The 22982-nt window shown below is 41.7% G+C and overlaps 5 protein-coding genes across 7 annotated transcripts; 3 read left to right on the top strand and 2 right to left on the bottom strand.

The window, feature by feature from the left end:
• The first annotated feature begins 1517 nt into the window (after positions 1–1517).
• On the top strand, positions 1518–7298 carry tbc1d24 (TBC1 domain family, member 24). Of its 2 annotated transcripts, none has more exons than XM_077626589.1 (7): positions 1518–1627; positions 2913–3995; positions 4423–4581; positions 4673–4736; positions 4832–4927; positions 5633–5879; positions 6014–7298. In XM_077626589.1, the coding sequence occupies exons 2-7, from the start codon at positions 3010–3012 to the stop codon at positions 6166–6168; spliced, it is 1707 nt and encodes a 568-aa protein (XP_077482715.1). In that variant the 5' UTR covers positions 1518–1627; positions 2913–3009; the 3' UTR covers positions 6169–7298. The 2 variants fall into 2 exon arrangements, with proteins under 2 accessions (XP_077482715.1, XP_077482718.1); XM_077626592.1 differs by lacking the exon at positions 1518–1627 and adding an exon at positions 1636–1795.
• A 2294-nt stretch (positions 7299–9592) lies between these two features.
• atp6v0cb (ATPase H+ transporting V0 subunit cb) lies at positions 9593–14482 on the top strand. The gene is made up of 3 exons (XM_077625893.1): positions 9593–9893; positions 12516–12699; positions 12984–14482. Exons 1-3 carry the CDS (start codon positions 9821–9823, stop codon positions 13186–13188), a joined length of 462 nt encoding a protein of 153 aa, XP_077482019.1. The 5' UTR covers positions 9593–9820; the 3' UTR covers positions 13189–14482.
• An 81-nt stretch (positions 14483–14563) lies between these two features.
• nubp2 (nucleotide binding protein 2 (MinD homolog, E. coli)) lies at positions 14564–16480 on the bottom strand. Its single transcript, XM_077625892.1, has 7 exons — positions 16333–16480; positions 15775–15893; positions 15463–15661; positions 15230–15387; positions 15033–15143; positions 14901–14970; positions 14564–14810 (listed from the first exon to the last, which is right to left on the bottom strand). The coding sequence occupies exons 1-7, from the start codon at positions 16349–16351 to the stop codon at positions 14653–14655; spliced, it is 834 nt and encodes a 277-aa protein (XP_077482018.1). The 5' UTR covers positions 16352–16480; the 3' UTR covers positions 14564–14652.
• Positions 16481–16816: 336 nt separating this feature from the next.
• Positions 16817–21864, top strand: spsb3b (splA/ryanodine receptor domain and SOCS box containing 3b). Of its 2 annotated transcripts, XM_077625281.1 has the most exons (9): positions 16819–16987; positions 17879–17942; positions 18073–18220; positions 18697–18886; positions 19004–19191; positions 19461–19563; positions 19653–19778; positions 19975–20411; positions 21111–21864. In XM_077625281.1, exons 3-8 carry the CDS (start codon positions 18080–18082, stop codon positions 20403–20405), a joined length of 1179 nt encoding a protein of 392 aa, XP_077481407.1. In that variant the 5' UTR covers positions 16819–16987; positions 17879–17942; positions 18073–18079; the 3' UTR covers positions 20406–20411; positions 21111–21864. The 2 variants fall into 2 exon arrangements, with proteins under 2 accessions (XP_077481409.1, XP_077481407.1); XM_077625283.1 differs by lacking the exon at positions 21111–21864 and having other exon boundaries at positions 16817–16987; positions 19975–20696.
• Positions 20699–22977, bottom strand: eme2 (essential meiotic structure-specific endonuclease subunit 2). Its single transcript, XM_077625280.1, has 8 exons — positions 22405–22977; positions 22189–22310; positions 21977–22072; positions 21720–21811; positions 21565–21634; positions 21380–21495; positions 21123–21312; positions 20699–20967 (listed from the first exon to the last, which is right to left on the bottom strand). The coding sequence occupies exons 1-8, from the start codon at positions 22775–22777 to the stop codon at positions 20812–20814; spliced, it is 1215 nt and encodes a 404-aa protein (XP_077481406.1). The 5' UTR covers positions 22778–22977; the 3' UTR covers positions 20699–20811.
• Between the last annotated feature and the right edge of the window lie 5 nt (positions 22978–22982).

Raw genomic sequence — 22982 nt, 5'->3', positions numbered from 1 at the left:
TGCTCCCATACACAGTGTATTAAAAAATATATATTGACCAGTATTAAGGCAGTAAAAGTAATGTTTGATAATCCTCTTGAAGATCCTTATAAATAGTATTTTAGTTTTTGCACATTATTTAGTATTCTGCGTCCTGATAGGGACAAGCTCCAATTTAATTCGGCAACTTGTTGTGTAACAGAAAGGGGATTCTTATTCTGTAATGTGCCTGTATATGTATTTATAGAATTTACATTCCTTTTAATCGGGAAAGACGACTTTAGATTCAAGTTCTTTTTCTCTTACAGCGTGACTATGGAAGAAATTATCTCACAACTGTGGAATTAATAAGGAAAATACAAAAATAAAAGCTACACGCTCTAGTTAGGAACTTTTTACCATGTACATATAGTATGAAAGTGGCATTAAATTTAGTCTTTGAATAGAAAACTGTTTCAATTTTATAAGACCTCCTCTGTATGAGACGGCATGATATGGAAGTTACAGTCCATTTCAACAAAGCAATAAATCAAACAGGACATTCCAGTTAAGCAGTGCCACAAATAGAAAATGTTACAGTAGTGTATCATGACTACCAATTGAAGATAACTTCTTAACCTTATGTTATACCTTCCCTTCTTGGAATTGAGTAGATATACTGAACACTGATTGGTTAAGATCAACAACTCTAAGTCAATTGAGGGGAAGCTTTGGGTAAAAGAGGAAACACTGAAGAAGAAAAAACTATGTTAGGAAAGAGATCAATGCATTGTCATCACTTAAAATGATCAACAAAATGTTAAGTACTATTCGTATTTTTCGACTGTTTGTTTGTTTTTGCGTTCCAACATAAAGCTGCCCTTGCAATGATGACACGCCATGTGTGGTAGCGGAAAGATTTGATGAGCATAAATCTCAATAAGCTAGGCCCTGAAGGCTTACTGGCTTTAGACCCATCTGTCTCTGGCTCTACCTCACACACGTACACATGCACAGTCATGACATTTCACCACAAACGCCTTGCAATCACAAGCAAACTCCACTGCGTGTACATATTCCGATGCAATGCTATAGCCTGGCTCTGCTGCACAAGTCTTACTTTGATCCAGAAGAAAATATTTTATGATTATGACGCCCCATGGCATGTAGAATCGTGTTATCTCAGCCCACCACCCGTCCTATGTTAGATCAGCTTAAACCTTTAGAAAATGCATGGCATAAAATGTGTGCATCTCGGAGACAAATGGACTAAAAACAAATTAGTGGTCACGAAAGCCAACGTGGTTCCCCACAATTTAATTTTCAGTAATAAGTGTCATGTGTTGCCCGGTTGTGTCTTGGTGGTGGCTTTGACTGCCGCACAAAGAAAGGTTTTGTTGCCTGGTTTGGGTACTTCCTGGCCCACTATCACCCATTTTGACATTTTGTGTGATAGAAAATAAGTAAATGCAATGCAAGTGTGAGGAATACTTCAAGGGAGTATATAATCTTAAAATGCATGGACAATAAAGCATTGCATTTGAGCGCTTCAGTTGATTCTGCAACTGCAAATTGAGCCTGCACAAGAGAGCGAAATGCGCATGCGCGAGGCGACTTCCCATTCAATGCCGCTTGACGTCTCAAGAAGATTCGCATCTCCTGCATCCAGGTAGGAGCGACATCGTCATTTTTTGCAACAAGAGCGACATCGTCATTTTTTGCAACAAGACAGACACACTGTCGCTCACATATCTTCGATTTGACACATACGTTAAGATCACTCGTTATTTTTTTGCCAGATCGCACTGCAAAGACGACTGTCCATATTGTTATGAAAGTAGGTGGCGTTTATTCTTGCAATCGTGGATCGACACGTTTTCACGAAGTTATTTCAATTTGTTTCTGTCCTTTAACAGTGTGTTTTTGTGTTATAAGTAGCTCTACCCATCAGCTTTTGGTAGATTGTATTGGGATTACACAGGCTGCTGCGGGTTAGCTCATGCTAACAATGCTAAATTGGCAAGAATAAATGGGAGAGGTTGATGCTGGTTTCCAGGCGATGCGCCTTAAGACTAGACCTTTCCCTAATGTGAAGATCACGTTTGTATTTTACGGATTAATAACATTTTTTACTCATTGCATTTGCAGGGATGGTTACATGGTGGTGCAACCTTTATTGTTAGTTGTATCCTGTCAATGAAGTGATTGTTCTACAAATCTAAATATTAAAGCGATCAGTTATTTAAGTATGGGAGCCATCATCTATTATTTTATCCCTTGTATCAACTGCTAGATTTTTGCATGAATTCAGCCATTTCCCATCGTTTAAGATGCACTTTCCGTTTATTAGATTACTATCTGATTTGTTGACCCTCATGACTGCATGGTTAGTTCATATTAGCCAATTCTCCCTTATCTAACTTTAGACTAAATTTGCCAAGTGAAATGTCTCTTTTTATAAGCAAAAGCTGGCAAAATGCTTGCAATTGTAAGTACCGTGATTTTTTTTTAGCACTATAAAACGCAATTGTAATTGATCTTTGGACGTGCTCTTTATCATTTCACGTGACAGCAATTTAACCTGTGTTGAAGGATCTTCTGCAGTCATGCCGCTTTATTTCATTCACGCTCGCAAGATGCTTTGCTTTAAAAACAACTTTGTCAATTACGATATTTTGAGGACCAGAAAATCCCAACATTCCTATAACGTCACACATTTACTGATCTAGTTTTCAGATGTTTTTTACTCCGAGCAGTTGATGGATTGGATAACGCTGTTAAGATAAAATTCCGAGTCCAGTCAGTGCTGAGAAGTCTAACATAATCGGTTTGATGAAGTGTAAGAGCAGATCATACTGGCTGTGATTATACATTGCTGACAAAAATACTGCATCTATGCCTAATGTTTCCTTAAATATATGCTAATTTCTCCCCTTTTCGCATTTCCTTTGCAGTGACAGTCATGAGCCGCTCCGTGGAATAGATCAGTGATCACCCGTGTAGAGGAAGAGCACGCTTATACCCTTGGAGAGCTTTTCTCACTTTCCCAAAATGGCTGAAGAGGACTATGCCACCTTTGTGGACTCCAACCAGATGGGCGATCTGGCGAAGAGCAGCGGGCCCACCGCGGTAGATTGCAAGGACCTGAGAGAATTCAAGCAGATGGCTCGTCAGGGTTACTGGGCAAAGAATCATAAACTTCGGGCGCAGGTGTACCAGCAGTTGATCAAAAACATCCCCTGTCGCACTGTGACACCTGATGCCGAAGTCTATCGTGACATCATGGGAAGTGCGGCCTCTAAGAAACCGTCGACCAACATCGCCCTGCCCGACTTTGTCGATGGGAACCCCGTGCCTCCCTACTGCCTAAAGTCCGATGCCGTCGGCTCCGCCCATCGCATAATCAACTGCCTGGCTGGACAATTTCCCGACATTTCTCACTGCCCGTCCCTTCCGGCCGTCACTTCTTTGCTCCTGCATTTTAGCGCCGACGAGGCGCAGTGTTTCGAGCACGTGAGCCGTATCCTCGCTTGCAACGAACCAGGAAAACGCCTCATGGACCAGACCTTCCTGGCCTATGAGTCGGGCTGCATGACGTTCGGGGACTTGGCCATCAAATACTGCGCCCCAGCTCATAAACTGATCGTGGCCACGGCCCAAGATGTCCTGGAAGTCTACTCAGACTGGCAGCGGTGGGTTCTGGGCGACTTACCCTTCAGCCATATGGTCCGTGTCCTAGATGTCTACCTGGTGGAGGGCTACAAGATTCTGTACCGCGTGGCCATAGCGTTACTCAAGTTCTTCCGTAAGCATAAGGCGGCAGCCGGGGCTGGACAGGCTGTCCAGCAGCAGGATTCCGCCAAAGTCAGGTCAGACATTCAGGCTTTCGTCAAAGGAATCGCTTCGGTGGTCACCCCCGATAAACTGTTGGAGAAGGCCTTCTCCATCCGCTTGTTGAGCCGCAAGGAGATCACCCTCTTGCAGCTCACAAATGAGAGGTCCCTGCAACAAAAAGGCATCACTGTCAAGCAGAAGAGGTAGATTCAATAAAACTTTATTCATTCAACAACTAAGACTTTGATATGGACGGGTGATGCTTGAGCGCCGTCCCCCCCAATGATTTGATGATTTTGTTTAGCTTTGTCTTTCCTTTCAATTGTTTCACTTAAGACTTTGTCTCACATTCTATTTATCACTTTTTGTTTTTGCCACATCTTCACTCCCTTCCACATTTCATCCAGCTTGAGGTGGGTTCTTGCCTTTTCTTGTTTTCCTTTCTCACTTATTTTCCTTCATTCTATGTTATTTTTCATATACGAATTTGAGATTTTTAGTGAAAAGTATTGCCAAGGCTTATTGATTATACATTTAGGAGCTTGTGATAGTGTTTAGAAGTCATTTCCGGCATTAGAAGTGGGCGATTAACCGATCCTTTCATGTTTTTTCATCCTGTGCCATCTCTAGAAGGAACGTGCAGCTGGCCCTTAACCCAGAAACCTTCTCTTCAGAAATTGTCAGTACTAAGGAGATGCGAGACATCTGGTCATGGATCCCTGAGCGTTTTGCCTTGTGCCAACCTCAGCTCCTCTTCACCACCTCCACACATGGCTGCAGCCTCAACAGGTACACCTTACAGTTTTTTTTGTCTTATTTTTTTTCAAATGATGGAACAATACTTTCCACTTAGTAAATTAACTCAAAATACTCCATCCAGATTCTATGAGCATTGTGAAGGCTACGAGCCCACGCTGCTCCTACTCCGAACCACGGATGGAGACGTAAGCAGTAAATTTAAAAACAACCGTCAAATATGGTTATAAATGACAAAGATGCTTAAATATGCAGAATCATGCCAATGTAATTTTGTGCTCAGGTATGTGGAGCCTTTCTGTCTACTGACTGGGAAGAACGCAAGAGGGGAGGCAATAAGCTGAGCTTCTTTGGCACGGGAGAATGCTTTGTCTTCAGGGTTAGTTCATTTTTATTTTCATAAATACAAAAAACAATGCACTTTTTGGATCCGCCATTTTTTTTTACTTTGTATACAAATATTTCGTAAAAAATGGTTATTACATGCCTTAAAAATGTTATTTATTGGTTTATATCATTCCCATGCTTGCAAACTGAAGTCTTTGCATTATCTCATTGTATCCAGCGGAGGGTGCTATCCCCTTTTGCTTCCCATGCTCTTGAGGTCCACATCATTTAATTTATACTTTGCTTCATGCAAGCCCTGTTTTTGGAACCAATTTAAAATGTTGTGATGTGAAGAGAAAAAAATAACAGTCTGCATAGTGCAATGAATGCTGTACTGCTTTATTATTAGAAATAATATCATTTGCAGAAGTGCTTTTTGCTTGAATGATTTACTTGCCACAACATAGTGTTGTCTGAGTTTGCCAGAGCACCAAAAAAAATGACTCATTTTACGCACGCGAGTTCAGGCATGGCAGATTTGGAACTGTTGTAAGCCGATCCGGTCAGATTTCACCAGGGTGCCACCCAACACCATAGTGGAGTGTTTGTTGTAAAGTCGGAAATTGGCAGCCTTGGGATGACGTGATACCATTTGCAATGTATTTCCCAAAATTATATTTAAATCCAGATTGGCATCTGGGATGATATCACAGGTGTTAAAAAAAATGTCTGGTAAATCCTAATTGTTTGCTTCCAGCTGAAACCTGAGATGGAACGCTATGAGTGGGTGGTGATCCGTCACCCTGAATTAGCTTCCGCCGTCAAGAGTCAGGGGCACGAGGACAACGAGCCCTCCGAGGGCCAAAACTCCGACAGCAATAGTTTGCCACAGCCAGAGAAAGCCGCTGGGGAGCTGTCTCCCTTCCTCTCCACCCGCCACTTCAACCTCAATTCAAGGAACACTTCTATGTTCATGGCTGGGAACTTCGACTCCATTATTGTCGGTGAGTGTCCGAAGCAAGACATTTTCATGCAGTGTTTGCTTCATTTAAGCTTGGGAAACCCTGCTCTGAGGCGCATGCAATGGGGGGATTTCTCTTAAAAATACTTGTCTCACAAGTCTGTGTTCCCCAATCAGGTGGTGGTGAAGGCAATGCACTGTACATTGACTCAGAGCTCAACCACGGGCGCACTGGCTGCTGCGCAACATTCGACAACCCGCCACTATGCGCTGAGAGCTTTCAAGTGGCCCTGCTAGAATCCTGGGGCTTTCAGGATGCCATGGCTAAATAACGCCATAAACAACCCACAGCGTGTAGCACTTATTCTGAGATCCACTTCACAAAATGTGTTTTTGGCTTGTGAGGGAAGTTTCAGGATGAAGTGTAAAGGCACTATTACCTTCACAGGTTAACTTAGTTGACTTAATTTAATGAACGCACGTCCAATTGTTGATTTTTTTAACAGATTTTGCACATCTTTATGGCAAATTCAAAACTGGTGCTGGTACAAAACCTTGTTGAATTAAAATTGATATTTCACTATGGGGATGGGCAGTGGCCGCTGAGTTTAGTGTTATCCGGGGGTTGCAACAAAAGCTTGACTGAAAGAGTCTCAGAATGGCAAAAAAAATAGTATAAGTTTAGAAAAGTTCAAGTTTTACTTCAGAAAAAAAATGTAACTGAAGCCGTCCTTTCATATAATCCATGATTGTAATTATCAACCTCTTTTCATCATGTTAAAAAATTATATTTTTCTGTTTTGTGTGTCTGTTTTATAAAGTGTGTGTGTGTAACCATCTTGAAAATATGTACATTTTCATGTCATGTATTATGGTGGATTGAAATGAACGTTTAATTGGAGGAATTAAATAAGTAAATTCATTCAAATGTTAACGTGATTTTGTAGCTGTTTATCCCTAATATGCCAAATTTACAGAAAAAAAAAGTGCAGTCCTAAAAAATATCGGCAACCAGATTTGATTGTGATTTTTTTTCTGAAATATGTGAAGCAAAGCAGCGTTTTAATGTTGATCAAGCAGGATTCATGTGTATTAATGAGTGAATTTGTTCATCCTCGTAATTTTTGGGTCGTGTTGGAGCTCTAACTGAATTAATGTGACTTGTGTTTGAGTCTGTTTATTTTTTCAGTATTGCCATGTTTGCACTGTTGCTATGCCAAAGCTGCCAAATGACTGATCACTAAATAAGCCACTTTTTTCTTTTTCAATGTGAAAAAAATAGGGGAATGAATTAAGTAGTTGTGACTATTTAATGCTTACCATTTGTTTTTTTCCTGTTCTATAGCAATAGTAACAAAAGTCCAGAATTGTGTAGTGTCTGCATATTGTTCCTGCTTTATGATCAAATGTCTATTATAAATTCAAAGGTGTAACACAATTCATAATACAGTGTTGTAATTTATTTATAACCGTCTTTTGTCTTTTTTTTACCCACGCTAGCATGGCAGAAGCCTTTCTGTCATCTGACCTTAAATCTAACCCTCTAATCCCATTTAGTGTTTTTGTTCCTCCTTCCACTAACAATTCAACCGCTATTAAAAATCCTTTATCTATTACAGGTTCTCTTTTTTGTTGTTGTTGTATTTGGATAAATTACTATGTAACTTCATCGGAATTGTATTTATTGTAATAGAGGGAAAGAAATTACTCATACGTATACCATTTTTGTCTTTAAGGAAGTTTCTGGTGGAACAACATGACTGGAAATATTTACACAGACATCAGAGCTATTTGGAATATACAGTTAGAGTCATTTTTTTTCTTTTGTGTGTGTGTGTGTGTCCTGCGATTGGAATTACATTTTGAGCATCCGTCTCTACATTTTGAAAAGTCGGTTTAACGTCAACGTAACCCATATTTCATAAGACAATTTATCCAATCGGGTGATAGAACATCCATATTGTAAATCATTATTCAAAAGCCAATTCATTGCAGTGGATGTAGTAATGTAATGCATCCCGTGAGATGTAACACTTGTGATGGCAAAGTGGCATTGTAATTCCCTCTTTACGATAAGTGCTGTTGACTCCTGCCTGCCAAAGCTGCACTGTTCATTGAGGATTCTGTTAATCACACGTGCCCGTCTATTTTTAGTCTGCTGCCTTGGGTGTGGGTCTAGCGCATCTCTTGAAAACCATGCTTCCAAGCCCCTGCAATAAGATGCTTATGTCTTAACCCTATACTACAGACAGACTTCTCTTAAGAAACAGACTACTGGAGGCCATCTCAAGATCCTCCTGTCACATGAGCAGAGGGAAAAAAAACCTTGCAGCATTTTGAGTAGCACTGCGACCTCATCATGCCCTTGTGAGAATTTGTCACATTTCCCCTTTACAGTAACTCTCAACAAGGACACTAGTACTAGAAATGTCAGCTTATCAGTTCATAGCTTGCTATTGTGACCATAATGTGATATTGATAGTGGCTGAAGATTCCCCTTTATAAAAAAAAGACCTATTGTGGTGGTGTAGAAATGGCATCACGTGTAAGGGGGCTTTACTCTGACGGCATGGGGTGGGGGTGCTTCTTTCGTGCTGACTAGGCTGCAGAGGAGGAAGGATGGAGGAGGCACATAGGGAATGCACAAGCCGTGTCTGACGCAAACATTAGCTCCCCATCCCCACTTTGTGCCTGGAGGAGAGGGGAATTCTTCGCAGCCACCCCCTCTTATTCCATCCCCTGCCTCAAATTCTCAATCCCATACCCACGTTCGTGTTGTAGCATGTCACAGCTCGCCGCAAAGCACCCGCTGCTGCCCTGTGGAGGCATGGTGCAAAACGCAGGGATGTGTGAACACATGCAAGTAGTAGTGATGCGGTTAGTCTCAAACTGAGCAGAGCTTTCTACAAACTGTTTTTTACAATTGTGCTTTGAGATGAGAGGGACCCTATTTGCAGGTTTTTAAAATGCAAGCACTTGGTATTTGCATTCATGTGACAAAAGATGATTTGAGATGCAAGGATAGTCACTTAACTAATTATACTTTGTATAACTGTATTTCACAAAGAGAAGACAGGTTCTGTTCCTACTGTGGATGTGTAAGAGGATGTCTGTCTTTGTGTAAAAGGATGTCTGTTTTTCTCTATGTTAAATTTGATTTATTGATGATCAGTTTAGGGTGTGAAATTATTCCTGCTCAGAAACCCAGCATTAGGCTGGTTTCTCTACTAGCAAAAACAGTACTGATTGCAAAATGTAAAAATTTCAGCAGAACTTTGCTGGAGTTCTTTAGTGTTTTTTACTGGTCTTGCATATATACTGGTTTTCAGGGATATGCAAATCAATGTATTCATTGAATCCTGAAGAACATACTTCATTTGGAATGTTTTCTTTAAGTACTGTCATTATTGTTATTATGTGCTTAAAAACACTGCAAAAAATAATATAGGGATTTTCATATTTAGTTCATGGCCAAAAAAAAAAAAAAAAATCCTGACACTTCCCGAGACGTCAATGTACGTCAAAAGGAAGCCTGCAGCGGACTGTACCAAATCGAACCCCACATAGGGGTGACCTTCAAGAATGAAGTGACATTACACTTATAGTAAAATTGAGCTTTGATTTAGCTAATTCTTCAAAGTTGTTTAGTCGTTTTAATGGACTGAAATATATTTTTGTGAAATGTTTCCGAAACGTGAACGTAAAATCGCGACTTGATAGATTCTGGGCTGGTCAGGTGATATTTTCCGCTTCGCCATTTTGTGCCTCTGCGCCGGGTATTTATCACAAGAGTCGTGACTGAGTCGCTTACACTACTGACTGCGAGTTTAGGTAGTCGCAACTTCCCCCTTCGTCATCCGCCTCCTTCAACCCAAGCTTGTAGGCCTTTTTCTGGGTTTCCCTTTTTCCAGTCGACGTCGTCGCCTCCTCATTTTGTAGTTGGATTTTTTTTTTTAAATAAATAAATAGAAATCGTGTAGAAAAATGTCGGCCGAAGCTCCAGAATACTCCCCGTTCTTCGCTGTGATGGGAGCCTCCGCAGCGATGGTCTTTAGCGGTAAATACCATTCTTTTATAATGTTGATTTTTATTATTTTTATATAAACAAAATGGCGACGCGTCTCTGATTTGATGTCATTTACGGTGACAGCCACGATCAAGTTCTGTGGCAATGACAATCCTTACATTGAAGCTAGCTCCCAAAGAGCATTGCTGGTTCCTTACTTATAAAAACGTCCTTGCTTTCCGCCATGGTCTGATCGCTTCTAATCACATTATTACATGCTCCAACACGACAGGCATACGAGCTAAGAATGCTAAAGCTAACCAACGACGTCCACCTAAGTTAGTCAACGCTTGCCAGACAGATCGACAGTACAGTAATATAATTAAAAACTCATTACAAATGCAGTATATGCTACATTGCATCTGCTCAAGATGATCGCCATACAGACTGGCTACAATTTCACGTGTTAGATTATAATGGTCTAGTCATTAATTGCTGACATTTCTATTATTGTAAAACTAATTGCTTGTTCCTCGTACCAAAGAAAAAGGGTGATTTGAGCATCGACTGTACTTTGGGCTCAGCATTGCATATTTGCTGCATAGTTTTAGGTTAAACATGCAGAATTGTAGTGTAGTTGATGACGTGTTCAGTTCAGATAATCGAGTTGATGTTTATTAGAATTAGTGATCAATTACTAAACTTTTAAATGCAATCTAGCCATAGAGGCTTAGTGTTCTGTCTTTCAGGAGCCTATCTGAGCATATTCCCTCAACAAATCTGGAAAATAACTGCTGTGTATATACTCTAAGAGCAGACATTTCCTTTACAAACACTTGGGAAGTGAGTTTGAAAGGGTAACTTCCTTATTGCTTAACCAAAGACACTAAGTCACATGACAATCACATGAGTTTTTCTGACTAGCACTGACCATCTGACTGGTCTTGTGAAATGTCGACTTAAAGGCATACCATGGCGCTACATCAGTTTGATTTTTATAAATTGCACTTAATGACTAAAATGAACATTTTTGATTAGTATTAGGACTTAATGGACCTGGAGTTGTATGGCAATATATTTTATGTTGTTTTAGACATTTCAGCCCCTCCATTTTTTTCATGTGTAGATATAGATTTAACACAAGGATTCATTGTGCTTAGGTTTAGGAAAAATGATTAAACCGAGAAGTAACTTCAGCAACGGGGGAGTGACAGCTGGTGAATTAGCCTCCTGGAGTCGTGGTGTGGTAGTTTCAAGCTCCCTTGGAGGAAGAAGTGGGGAGCGTTAATGTCAGCGTGGGTGTTTTTAAGAAGTCAACCTTTCTTGGATGATCCTATGTTGGCATTAGCTCCTGTCATGATTCTTGCGCAAAGGTTACTGTTTCTAGGCATCTATAGCAATGGGTATTTGTGTTCTTTCCAGTTGTACATCTTACTGTTTTCCTAGCAGATGTCACTGGATCAATTTCTGGAGCTACAATGTACAATATGGTTCGAATATGAGAAAAAATGTTTTTGTCATAGACAATATTTTCCTCTGCATGTGGATTTGCTTCAGACTGGTTTGTTCTTTTAGCGTACAATGTGACTCACAATGTAAATGTTGCACTGTCATCACTGTGCTTCCTGGTTATTGTTATATTAAAAAGGCAGAAGACATTTTCTAGTGATCCTCATATTAGATCATCCTCCCCGGAAGAGAGTAATTACTACACGTGAGCATTGCTCCAGGTACTTCCGATGCTCTGACAAGACGTCACGGGAGGTTCCCATTAAGCAAACATAGACAGAATTTTTTTTAAAAACTCGAGTCTTAAATCTGTGGGGATTAGGATTAAAATCTAGTGGGTGCAGCTACATAGCGCACCAGATGTAGGACCTGCCACACATGACACGTTTCATAGTTTAACCTGCAGTGTGCAGCTGAGGATGATGCACGTGACATTTGAGTGATACTAATTAATCGATTCCAACCAACTTGTATTATAAGGCTCTAGTGAACAACCTTCAAAACACTATTTGAAATTGACAGGAACATCAACATTGTATTTATCAGGCATTTTTCTTCTACTTCCACTGCTTGTTTTGCTTTTTAACAAAGATTTAACCTTGTATCAATCACATCAGTCATCTAGCCTGCTGCTGCCTGTGGTTGGCCACAGTGTGCACATTTAAGTGATTGGCCAATGTCTACTTCCATTTCCCAGAAAGCCTCATTACGCGGCACAGCACCCACCTCACATAAGCTTTCAACACACTGCTGTAAGAAAGTAAAACGTGAGCATCCCAAAGGTGTCTCTTGGGGCCTTTTAAATGTGGTTAAGAATTCAGAGAAGAAATTGCAGGTTTTCTCATCACAGGTCAAGGAAACAACAGTTCAGGTATAGCTAAGACTCTCCGGCCTTGGTTATCCTTGCTGTCTTATCACATTGGTTTCTGTAGATAGTTCAATCATTTGAAAGGATGAGGAATGAAACAATGTGAGGGAAGGAGTCGTAGACTGAAAGTTACAGCAATGTTTCGTTTTGAATCAATGCAGAATTTCCCCTCAAGTCAGCATTTTTATGAGGATCCGAAAGCCATTTTAAAAAAAAAAAATCACCTCCCAATGTGGCATCTGGATTCAGAGTTTTAGCAAAACTAACCAATGTGATTTTGTGTTCTCTTTCACCAGCTTTGGGGGCGGCCTACGGCACGGCCAAGAGCGGCACGGGCATCGCCGCCATGTCGGTGATGAGGCCGGAGCTCATCATGAAGTCCATCATCCCCGTGGTCATGGCGGGTATCATCGCCATCTACGGCCTCGTTGTAGCAGTGCTGATTGCCAACAACATTACAGAGAGGCTCAGCCTCTACAAGTAAGTTTATATCCGACACACTCACTTTTCATACTCAGTGCGTTTTTCAGTTCTTCACTTAATAGAAACTAATGGCATGTTCCAAGCTTTGTGCAACCCTTCTTGTTATTGTTTAGTAAAGCAAAACAATCGATATAGTTAAAAAAAAATGCTGGCTCCACCCCTAGTTAGGTTTTATGTTATTTTCAGCCACATTGATGTAAGATTTTGAAAACATAAGGTAGACTTTTGACTCCCGATTTGCACATCATGACTTTTTTTTTCCTCCCCCCTCCGTTTTAAAGGAGCTTCCTCCACCTGGGAGCCGGTCTGAGTGTGGGCCTGAGCGGGCTGGCTGCCGGCTTCGCCATCGGCATAGTGGGCGACGCGGGCGTGAGGGGCACGGCTCAGCAGCCGCGGCTTTTCGTGGGCATGATCCTCATCTTGATTTTCGCCGAGGTCTTGGGTCTCTACGGGCTCATCGTCGCCCTCATTCTGTCGACGAAATAAACCGAGAGCCGCAGCACATCGCCACTACAAGATCTGTCCTTCGTGTCGATGCAGAAGGAGTGTAAATTGTGTGATTGTGTGTGTGCGTGCGTGCACCCACCCATGTGCACTTGGGGAAGGGGGATTTGTAAAATTTCTGAAACACAAAGTGGAAGATATATAAAGAATGAAAATTGCTCCACGATAGGGTCCCGTCTTAAAGTGTGTACAAATCTAATAGTTTACTTGTAAATGCGCAATGTAGTGATTCGTCCGTCTTGTGTGTATGTGTGTGTGTGCGCACATGTGTTTCAAAACAATGGTATGATCTTTGAAGAGTTGAGCAAAGGGGCAGCGCATCTGTTTTTTTTTTTTTTTGCCTCTTCCTGTGGGAATGCGTTCATCTTGAGGATCTATTTGTAAAATGGACCTTTTCTTTTCCTCTCCACTGAGTTTATTTATAAGAAAATTTTCCATAAAACTCTTGAAACACTTCAAGACTTTAAACTTCCCCGGATATACAGTATATATTTACACATATACATATCTGTAGATAGGGTTAATTGTGCTAAGTGGTTGGAATTCTAATGGATGTAATTGTTGGCGTCATCTTTTGAGATGCGAGTTCTCGTGCGTCGCTGTATTCGAATCATGACAGCAAACATTCTCAATGTTTTCCTGTAGTACTGCTGTTTGCATTAAAGGTGTGCGCGTATGCCCAGTGTCGGGTCTCCAAAACGCTCCCATCTACTCTTTGTCGCCCCCTCATCTGTGGCCCTACCTATTTTTTTCCTCACATTCCACCTGTTTAAATCCCGCATGGGTTTTTAAGTGTTGTCAGGTATGAAACTAAAGGGTTTCAAAAGATGTATTCCAGCCCAAACCCGTTTGGCTGTTCATCACAAATGAACCGTTGAAAAATACAGAGGGCTATTGCCATTTGTGTCAATCCTTACAGTTGCTAGAGGTTTACACATTGACTCAGATTTTGATATTTACATTATCGCTGGTGTCTGATAGAACCCTTAAAGCGAAATTGGAAAGGAGTCTTGATTTTGACCTTTTCCTTAAAAATTGAGTTAGCAAACTAGAACTCAGTGGTGTAATTGTCTAAAGTAGACTGAAAGGAATCCGAAGAATAAAAGTGCAATTGATTTTACATCTAATTCTTGAAAAATTTGGCCTGGAGTATGTTTTCTGAATCTACTTCCAATGCGTTTACTGATGCGTTAATCGCACAGGCTTGTATTACCATTGCTATTATCATGTGTCGACGTGAATGTTTCCGCAAGTAAATTAAAGATTCCAACTTAGATTTGAGTGGCTTTCCGACAACTGCAATCACCCAGCCCATATTCTAGTGTCTTAAGTTTTACAAAACAAATACAGAGACAACTTAGTAACCAATACATTTAATTTGTAGTTCTAAGAATACCAACATGGATGCGTCTACATAATATATCCTCATTTCGAGAACTATATTTTTTACATTTCCCCATCATTCAAGGGGTTTTGAAGGCTGGTGAGGATAGTCTTGGTAATGCTGCTAATGGAACTGAAGGTGGCGCTGTCTGGGAATGACTGGAGGAAGTCTTTACCCTCTTCAACACTGGCACTCAACTGTGGATCCAAGGGCACAGAACCTGCATGGGAAACATCAGTCACTTATAATGAATGCTAAGTTTTCTAATTGGTCTATTCCTATTACCAACATCTTTTTCCTTAAAACTTACCAAGGAAAGTTGAGCCTATAAGTTTGGCTAACTCCTCACCACCACCTTTAGAAAATATATTGCTGCATTCCTGGAAAAAAAAATAGTCAATATACATGGGGGGGCTTGATGAAGGGAAGAAATTGCACTCACTGAGCAATGCGGGCAAACGAAGCCACTCATGTTTTCAATGATTCCAACGATACGGATGCCAGTTTTCTTGCAGAACGTTGCTTCTCTCCTGACATCACCCGTGGAGACCGCCTCCAAAACAACAATTTTTTAAAATTAATTAGAGTTTGAACATTTCTTCACAAATGAGAAGCGTAAAAAAGCGTATATTCTTGAACCTGCGGTGTGGTGACCAAAACAGCCCCGTCCACTTTTTTTTGCTTCTTGAGGTTCTCCAATATGGCCAAATGCTCATCAGATGTCCCTGGCGGTGTGTCCACCAGCAGTACGTCCAGCTCACCCCATGCTACATCCGACACAAACTGACCAATCATAGCTAAGAGGAAGAAAACCCAACAGGATCAAGTGGGGAAAATACATTTGGAATGGAATCCTTGTTGATGTGCGCCACCTGTTTTCTTGGGCCCCCTCCACACCACTGCTTCATCTGGGTTGTCCAGTAGAAAGCCGATGGACATGAGCGCGAGGCTCTTCTCGGCGTCAGCGTAGACGGGCACCCAACCCGAGTCACACTGATGCACGTTTGCATCAGCCACTTTTAGCATTCGCGGGATGCTTGGCCCACAGAGGTCTACATCCAGGATACCAACCTGATGGAAAATGAAATTAATATACTGTACAAGTATGGGTAAAATGTAGGCAATTTAAAATGTTATGACTTGATGATGTAAATTGTTGAATGCGTAAAGGAAGTAAAACCAGCCTTTTTCCCAGCATGCCTTAGTGCCAGAGCAAGTTCAGCAGTGATTGTACTCTTTCCCACACCTCCTTTTCCAGACAGAACCAAGAGAACATGCTCTACTTGGGACAGGCTGCCGCCATCTATGAAGAAAGGAAGAACATCCCTTCTGTTAAGTGATTGGAGTAAGAGGGTACAATGCAAGTAGATGTTGACATTTTAATCACCACAAAAACTGGGCCTTTTTCAACACTATACATCCTTGTTTTTAAGTGTTTACATTTTTTAGGACTAGGAGGTTAAGTAGTACATATTTTTTTCACCTGACTCCGTTTAATTAAGTAAGAGGTCATTTTGATGCCTTTTCTAAACGTGTGGCAACTAGCTGATGATACTAATGTCATCTGTTATAAATTCGTCATTACAGTAGTACACTGAATTCTCCACTCTAAAAGTATTTTCTCTCATCTAGTTCTAAATGTAGCCAGTCCTTGCGTTGCAAAACCCTAATCCCGCTCCCACCAGAAAATAACAAAAATCATAGGACGACAACTAAACATAATGAAGGAAACCAAAGCTTACCGTTTACTTTCTGTTCCATTATTGTTACTAGTCAACCTACGCAGCATCCGCGCACTATAAGTGCGGAATGCACTTCCGGGAATGGCCACATGATAAAAGTCTCAGCCAATCATATGTTCCCTACAACTCATAGTGTCCAATGGCAAAAGGCGTACTACACACACGATCGGATTTCTAATACTTTACTGTCTTTTATTCAAACTGATGTGACACAAAAATACTAAAAAGATTGGGTTTTAAAAAGTATTTTAGTATTCACTTATTAGCAGCTACCAAGCCGTCAATTGCCGTCATGCATGATGACGCAATACCAGCTTTCCGAAAAATCCTTGTTTTTACTCAACACAACAGAAAAAGAAATCTACAGTATGCTATATATATGTCCGCCGATGGTCATGTTGACAGTTTTTGACCCCTCAACTAATGGATCCTTGCTTTATACAGTGATAAACGAAAAAAATAAAATACCCTTCACAAGGCATCCAACCAAGTGACGGAGGGGGCGTGGTCGGGTCATGTTTACGTCTGGCATTGTGGGAGTGTAGAAAAGTGGGCCACAGTGTAGAGTGCAGCTGTCACACAGTCGGATACAGTGGCATGCTGACCGTCAAATGATTCTTTGCAGCAAGGCAGAACACCCGAAGATTTCAGTCAGGTAAGAGCAAAAAACTACTTTTAACGCGACACACATTGGTAAGAAATCGTACAACGATGCTGGACATCTGCAATGCAATGTCATGAACGGTAAGATGCAAAAACTGGCCAATTTCATCTCCTGTCTATGCTAGAATTAGTTTGATTGATTTCAATTGATTTCCCAAACGTTGCCTGGCTCATTATTTGTAGAACAGTATCCCGATTGTTCCCCAAAGTAAGTTATTTTAACTGTACACACCAGCGCGGGCTGCTTCATGCATTTACTGTATTTAGGCCAAAGCCCACTTAAAGAGAACTCGGCTCTCCAGACTAACTGATCTAAATTGCTGGTACACCTGGTTGGAAAAGCAGTGACCAGCTGCTATGGCCACTGATGAAGTGAGCCTATGTTTTACATGTTGCTCTAACTACTATCATCGATATTGTATTTTCACAATTAATAATGTGTGATATTGTTGCCCTGACTCCTTGAGTACTTGACATTTAGGTGAATTGTTAATGATATTTTTATTGATACAATGGTATGATTTCCCATGGTGTTTGTCCTAGAATGTCGTATGCAAAACTGCTTTTCTGGTTTATGGGTGTGTGGAAAGGATGTTGATGGAGTGATAAGGTGAATGGCATGTGACCTCATTTGTATTCCAATGCATGAGCCTTGCTATGGCAGACATCTCGGCACTATATCCGAGCAGAAGGTTGGCTTTAAACGTCGAACAGATACACACGAACGCGCATGCCAATTGCGGCATATGGTAGAGGGAGAAAATAGGCACGCTAGAACATAAGCTGTTCACCTCGGACGTGCCGACTACCAGGAACTTGGAACCTGAAATGAATACAAATGTGGGGTGGGATTTCATTCACGGTAGCTCTTTTTTTATTTCAGAGCCCATCCTAAAGTTCTGCTTCGTTCTGCAAGTGCTGCTATTCCAATAGAAGCTATTTCAAGGGTAAGTATTTGCCTTACACCTTGAAAAATGGGAATTAAAAGGCAAAAAGAATTCAGACTGCAAACTATAATTGTGATTTTCGTGAAACCTAAGATCAGTGAGCATGTTGAGCATCTTACGCCATTTGCAGATTGTCCATGCTGAGAAGGGGACGTAGCGGGCGGCCTCGGCCTTCAGCCTGCAGTGAAACACGGCATGCGATAGATTCCCAGATGATGGATTCGGTGATGTCGATTGCAGCTGAAACAGAAGAATGGGAAAGCCAGACAACAACACTGGTAGAGTGTTCCCCACTATAAGGCATATTTTCAAGCAATCATGGGAAAGCAAAGCCACAGTCCCGATGCACTTTTTAGTCCTTTCTCCAACTCTAAGACACCCTACAATATTTCTTTAGCTCCATCCATGTTATCATTAAAGTAAGTTCACTAGCAAACATGTTTAGGACCTCAAAGGCAAAGATGGCAGTGCTAGTATTTTTGGAAGGGGTCTATATTTACTTGAGTAACATGACTGCTCTGACCAATAAGAGCCATGTGCAGATTTTCTGGAGAGGACTGCCTGTACAACTAAAAAGTTATAATAGAGACCATTTTTTCCTTTTAACAGGTGTGAAATGCTTATTCCTAAAAAAAGGTTGATAACAAGAAACCTAATGGCACACAGCCACTGGTTAGATTTGTGTTTTTTTTGCTTTCCGAATCACATTTGTAGACCTTCCAGATACTGTAATAGTGCCGTTTGCGTCATGCAGATGAGTGACGTTGAGTCTGAGGTGGATCACCAGGTGACCTCCCAGGTCACCTCTGAGCTGACGGAAGCGGCGGCCCCGTCCACCCTTGCTCCTGTGCTTGGGGAGTCTTTCTGCCAGTGTGCTTGCGGAGACGACCCGAACGCGAGCTTTGGTATCAGCACTGAGTGCCTCTGTGGGGAAGACGATGACGGTGAATCCAGCTATAATTATTTTGATGACTCCTTGTTCTGTAGCTTAACCTGGACTTAAAAATTAGACACGGCCCTTAAAAATATACAATTGCACCATTGCTGGCTGGCGCTGACAGATTTTGACTGGGTGTGGGACGAGCACGTGAAGTCGTCCGGCGCCTTCCTCAGCTGCGAAGACCGCAAGGTGAGCTTTCACTCGGACTACAGCTGCGGTACCGCCGCCATCCGTGGCACCCGAGAGCTCACCGAGGGGCAACACTTCTGGGAAATCAAGATGACCTCGCCAGTATATGGAACCGACATGGTATGGGCAGTAGTCAATGCAAATATAATCATTCTGTATGTATATGAAACCCGTAGTCACTTTGTACTAACTCTTTATTTGGTCATTTTGCAGGAAAGTGATTTAAAGTTTTATGGCTGTAATCAAATCAAGGGGTTTGGCCTGATAGCATTTTCTTAATATTTTTAGGGGGGGTTGTTCTTCTAATTTTGCGCAACATAACGATTATTGTGAATTATAATGATACTTTTAAATGAGGCACAACTTTTAGTATTGGCTTTCTTCTCCAGATGGTTGGAATTGGAACAGCTGAGGTGAACCTGGAGAAGTTCAAGTATAACTTTGGCAGCCTGTTGGGTCACGACGAGAACAGCTGGGGGCTCTCCTACACAGGTTTGGAGTCGGAGGTGTCTATGTTGAGTTGACGTCAGCAATACATTTTTTTTTCTGACGCAAAGCTTTTTTTCAACATCCTCAAAAAGGTCTCCTCCAACATAAAGGCGAGAAAGTGGACTTCTCCTCACGATTTGGTCAAGGCTCTATTATTGGGCTACATTTGGACACGTGGCACGGTACCTTGACAGTCTACAAGAATCGACGCTGCGTAGGTATGTGCTCAAATGAGATTTTTTACGACCACTACAATAGCCAGAGAAATTAATATATGTGAAAATGTTCAATTTTATTTGCAAGTTGTTCATGCTAAAACAATACAAATGAATACACGTATGTACAATGAAAAAAAACACATTCATAGAATAATCAAAACAATAAAATCGTACATTTCCATTTCTCTGTGTACAGGCGTGGCTGCCACCCGGCTGCAGAACAAGAAACTCTACCCCATGTTGTGCTCCACTGCAGCCAAGAGCAGCATGAAAGTGATCCGGGCCTGTTACACGCCCACCTCCCTGCAGTACCTCTGCAGCACGCGCCTCCGCAAAATCCTCCCCACTTCCGCCGATATACCGACGGTCCTGGAGCTGCCACCGGGCCTGCGCTCTCTCCTGCACCGCCGGTTCGGCTGGGTGTTCTCCATCACGCCAACTGAGGGGAACTCCGGCCCTCCGTCTGAACCTGTCCTCAGTGCCTGCCCGAGTCCGGTCCCAAAAGCTTGTTTTGAGCCCTTGCCCTCCCTCCCACACAGTCCAACACCCTCCAGCAGCAGCAGCGACGACAACAAGGACAACCTCGGGCCAGAAGGTCATCAGAGTAAAAGATGTCGCTTGACATGATCAACCGTAAGTCTGTGGCAAATATTCAACTGCGGCGAAACGCTGAACTCAAATAATGTGACAGTCATGATGTCATGTTTAGCAGAGAGCTTCATAAGTTGCTCTCTTTGTAGTCAATGTCAGAGACAACAACCGGTAGACCTCTCCAAAAATGTGTGGGCAGGAATGACAATTAGACAGAAGGAAGGCAAATACTTTTTGATACTTTGTAACAAATCTTAAAAAAATACTTCTTTGTAAACTTTCACTTTCTTACTTGGACAATCATCGAAAATAAAAACCAAGACACCAGCTTGACTGTACATTATTTAGGAAAGAATGATAATTCACCCATGAAATCTACTCATGTCACGTGATACAATTTTCCAAGTTTTGAACTTGTAATAACAAGTAAAGCCATTTTGAGTTAGTCTAGAACCAGTTCAGGGTTATGAGTGGTAAGGCAACGGTAAATTCTGGTTGAAATCTCCGGTCCGACACGCCTGTCTTTGCCTTCACCTTTTACCACCAGATCGGCCAGCAGCTTCTTTTTGTCTTCCTCCGAACTCAAGGCTTCATATGCCTAAAGGACAAAAAATGCAAATATATGATCTGAAATTGCCATTTAAATATTCAGCAAAATCAAAGAGGATCCAGTCCTAAAATAACCATTCCTCACGTCTCCATATCTCATTTTACAAATATAAATATGCCTCTTATTTCCAGATTGAGACATACCCGCAGGAGCAGTTGAGGTGACGGATAGGCCGCTGTCACACAGGAGGCGATAACCTGACTAACTCTGTTGAGCTGCTGGATCTGCCTGGTCCACACCTGCTTGAGGCCAGAGCCATCCTTCTCTACCCGCGCCCCGCTGGCCCACGAGCCGTCCACGCAGAAAGGCAGCTCCGCTTGCTCCGTAAGCAGCCTGCCAGGTCAGAAGCGAGTTGAATGTTTGGAGTTAGCGATAGTTCCTACCTATTGGACAAACCTACTTAAAAGGGCGTTTGGACAAGGCCTTGGTGACGGCGCACACATGATCCGTAACTTCCTGCCAGCCCTCCAGGAAGACAACAGAGGTGTTTTTATACAGCTGCAGGTACACAAGAACCTGGAGGAAGTTTTAAGGACACCTTAGATTTTTGTGATTTTGAACAACAGTAGCTGTGATACGACGCACCTCCTCGACATCCAGATCTTTTCCACCATATTTAGATTGGATCGTGTCACCTGACGCATGACCCCGTTTTCTGTCAGTCAAAAACAGGTTTTTTTGTCGATTTTTGGCATACTATTCATGTAAAGAAGTTATAAGTGACTTTATTTTAGTGGCACCTGCAATGTGTCTGGGACTCTGTTACTAAGACAGTGACCTTCTTCACAGTAGAAAAATCCAAAACAGGTTCCTCCTCTTTGCTGTCAATCACCTGTAGTAGTAACAACAATTTCAACAAACCCAATGTTATTATTAATTAAAAATAATATAATAATGTGATTGGCTGCTGTGGGACTATTCTATTGTAAAATATTTGCCTTGGCTAAATAAAGGTTGGAAAACAATGGGCTCAAAAAACATAGGAATGCACACTTACTCTTTTCACAGAGATGACCATGTCTAAGAATTCAGAAGGTCCGAGGACCTGCACTAGCTGATCTTCTACATCCGTTGCTTCAACATCTTCAGCCAGCTGGAGACATAAAAAAATAATAAGTAACAGTGGTCAAGGTATATTACAAAATAATAATAATAATCAAGGAGGTTCACTCAGTTCCAGACATTTAAAAAAAAAACAATCATAGGCACCTGAGTTAAATCTCTGGTCCATGTGATGCTGTTGGGAAGAGATTGTTTTTTGATGCTATACTGCCATTCAAAAGAAGACAATGTGCCCAGCAGGATGTCAGAACCTTGCTGTTGAAGGAGAGCTTGAAAGCAAGAACATTGCAGTGGAGAACATTAGTAAAATGCAATATTTAGTACAGCATCTGCTCACTAATGAGAATTTCATGGGATACCTACCTGGATCTATGCAGAGGGTCAAGCATTTAAGATAGTTCTCAGGCTTGAGATTGTTGAGATGTTGTGCAGCTTCTTTCCTTCTCTGTGTCTCCTTTTTCTTCTCCTGCTTCTCTCGCTCCTTCACAGCTCGGATCTTCTCTCGAGCTTCTCTCCGTAGCCGGACTTTGTCCTTGTCCGCTTCGATCTCCTCCTTGGAACGGCGTTTTTTCGGTGGGGATGGCAGTTCATAGTCATACGATGGCGGTGGAAGTAAAACGTTTCCATCAGCAACAGTGTTAGATATTTCCTCAAGTTGTAAATCGCCTCGATCTTCTTCAACTTCGGTATCCGAATCGGATATTTCCCATATGGTAGGCTTAGCCACCGTGGACATTATTACTTTTTTTCCCTCGCCGATCGGTTAAAATAATGATTGTTTACATTCTGCCTTCGACAGTGTGAGCTGTTTATCATGTACGGTGGTTCCTGGTAGTGTTCGTTTAGGGTCAAATTTAGGAAAACGCGCTTTTATTTGAATTCTAACGTTGAACATTGTATGATCCCTTGCCGAACCTTCCAAACAAATATTATTAAACTGA

This window comes from Stigmatopora argus, chromosome 18, assembly GCF_051989625.1.
Source record: "Stigmatopora argus isolate UIUO_Sarg chromosome 18, RoL_Sarg_1.0, whole genome shotgun sequence".
Taxonomy (NCBI): domain Eukaryota; kingdom Metazoa; phylum Chordata; class Actinopteri; order Syngnathiformes; family Syngnathidae; genus Stigmatopora; species Stigmatopora argus.
The sequence above is the reverse complement of the archived record's forward strand: the minus strand, read 5'-3'. Positions and strand labels throughout refer to the sequence as shown.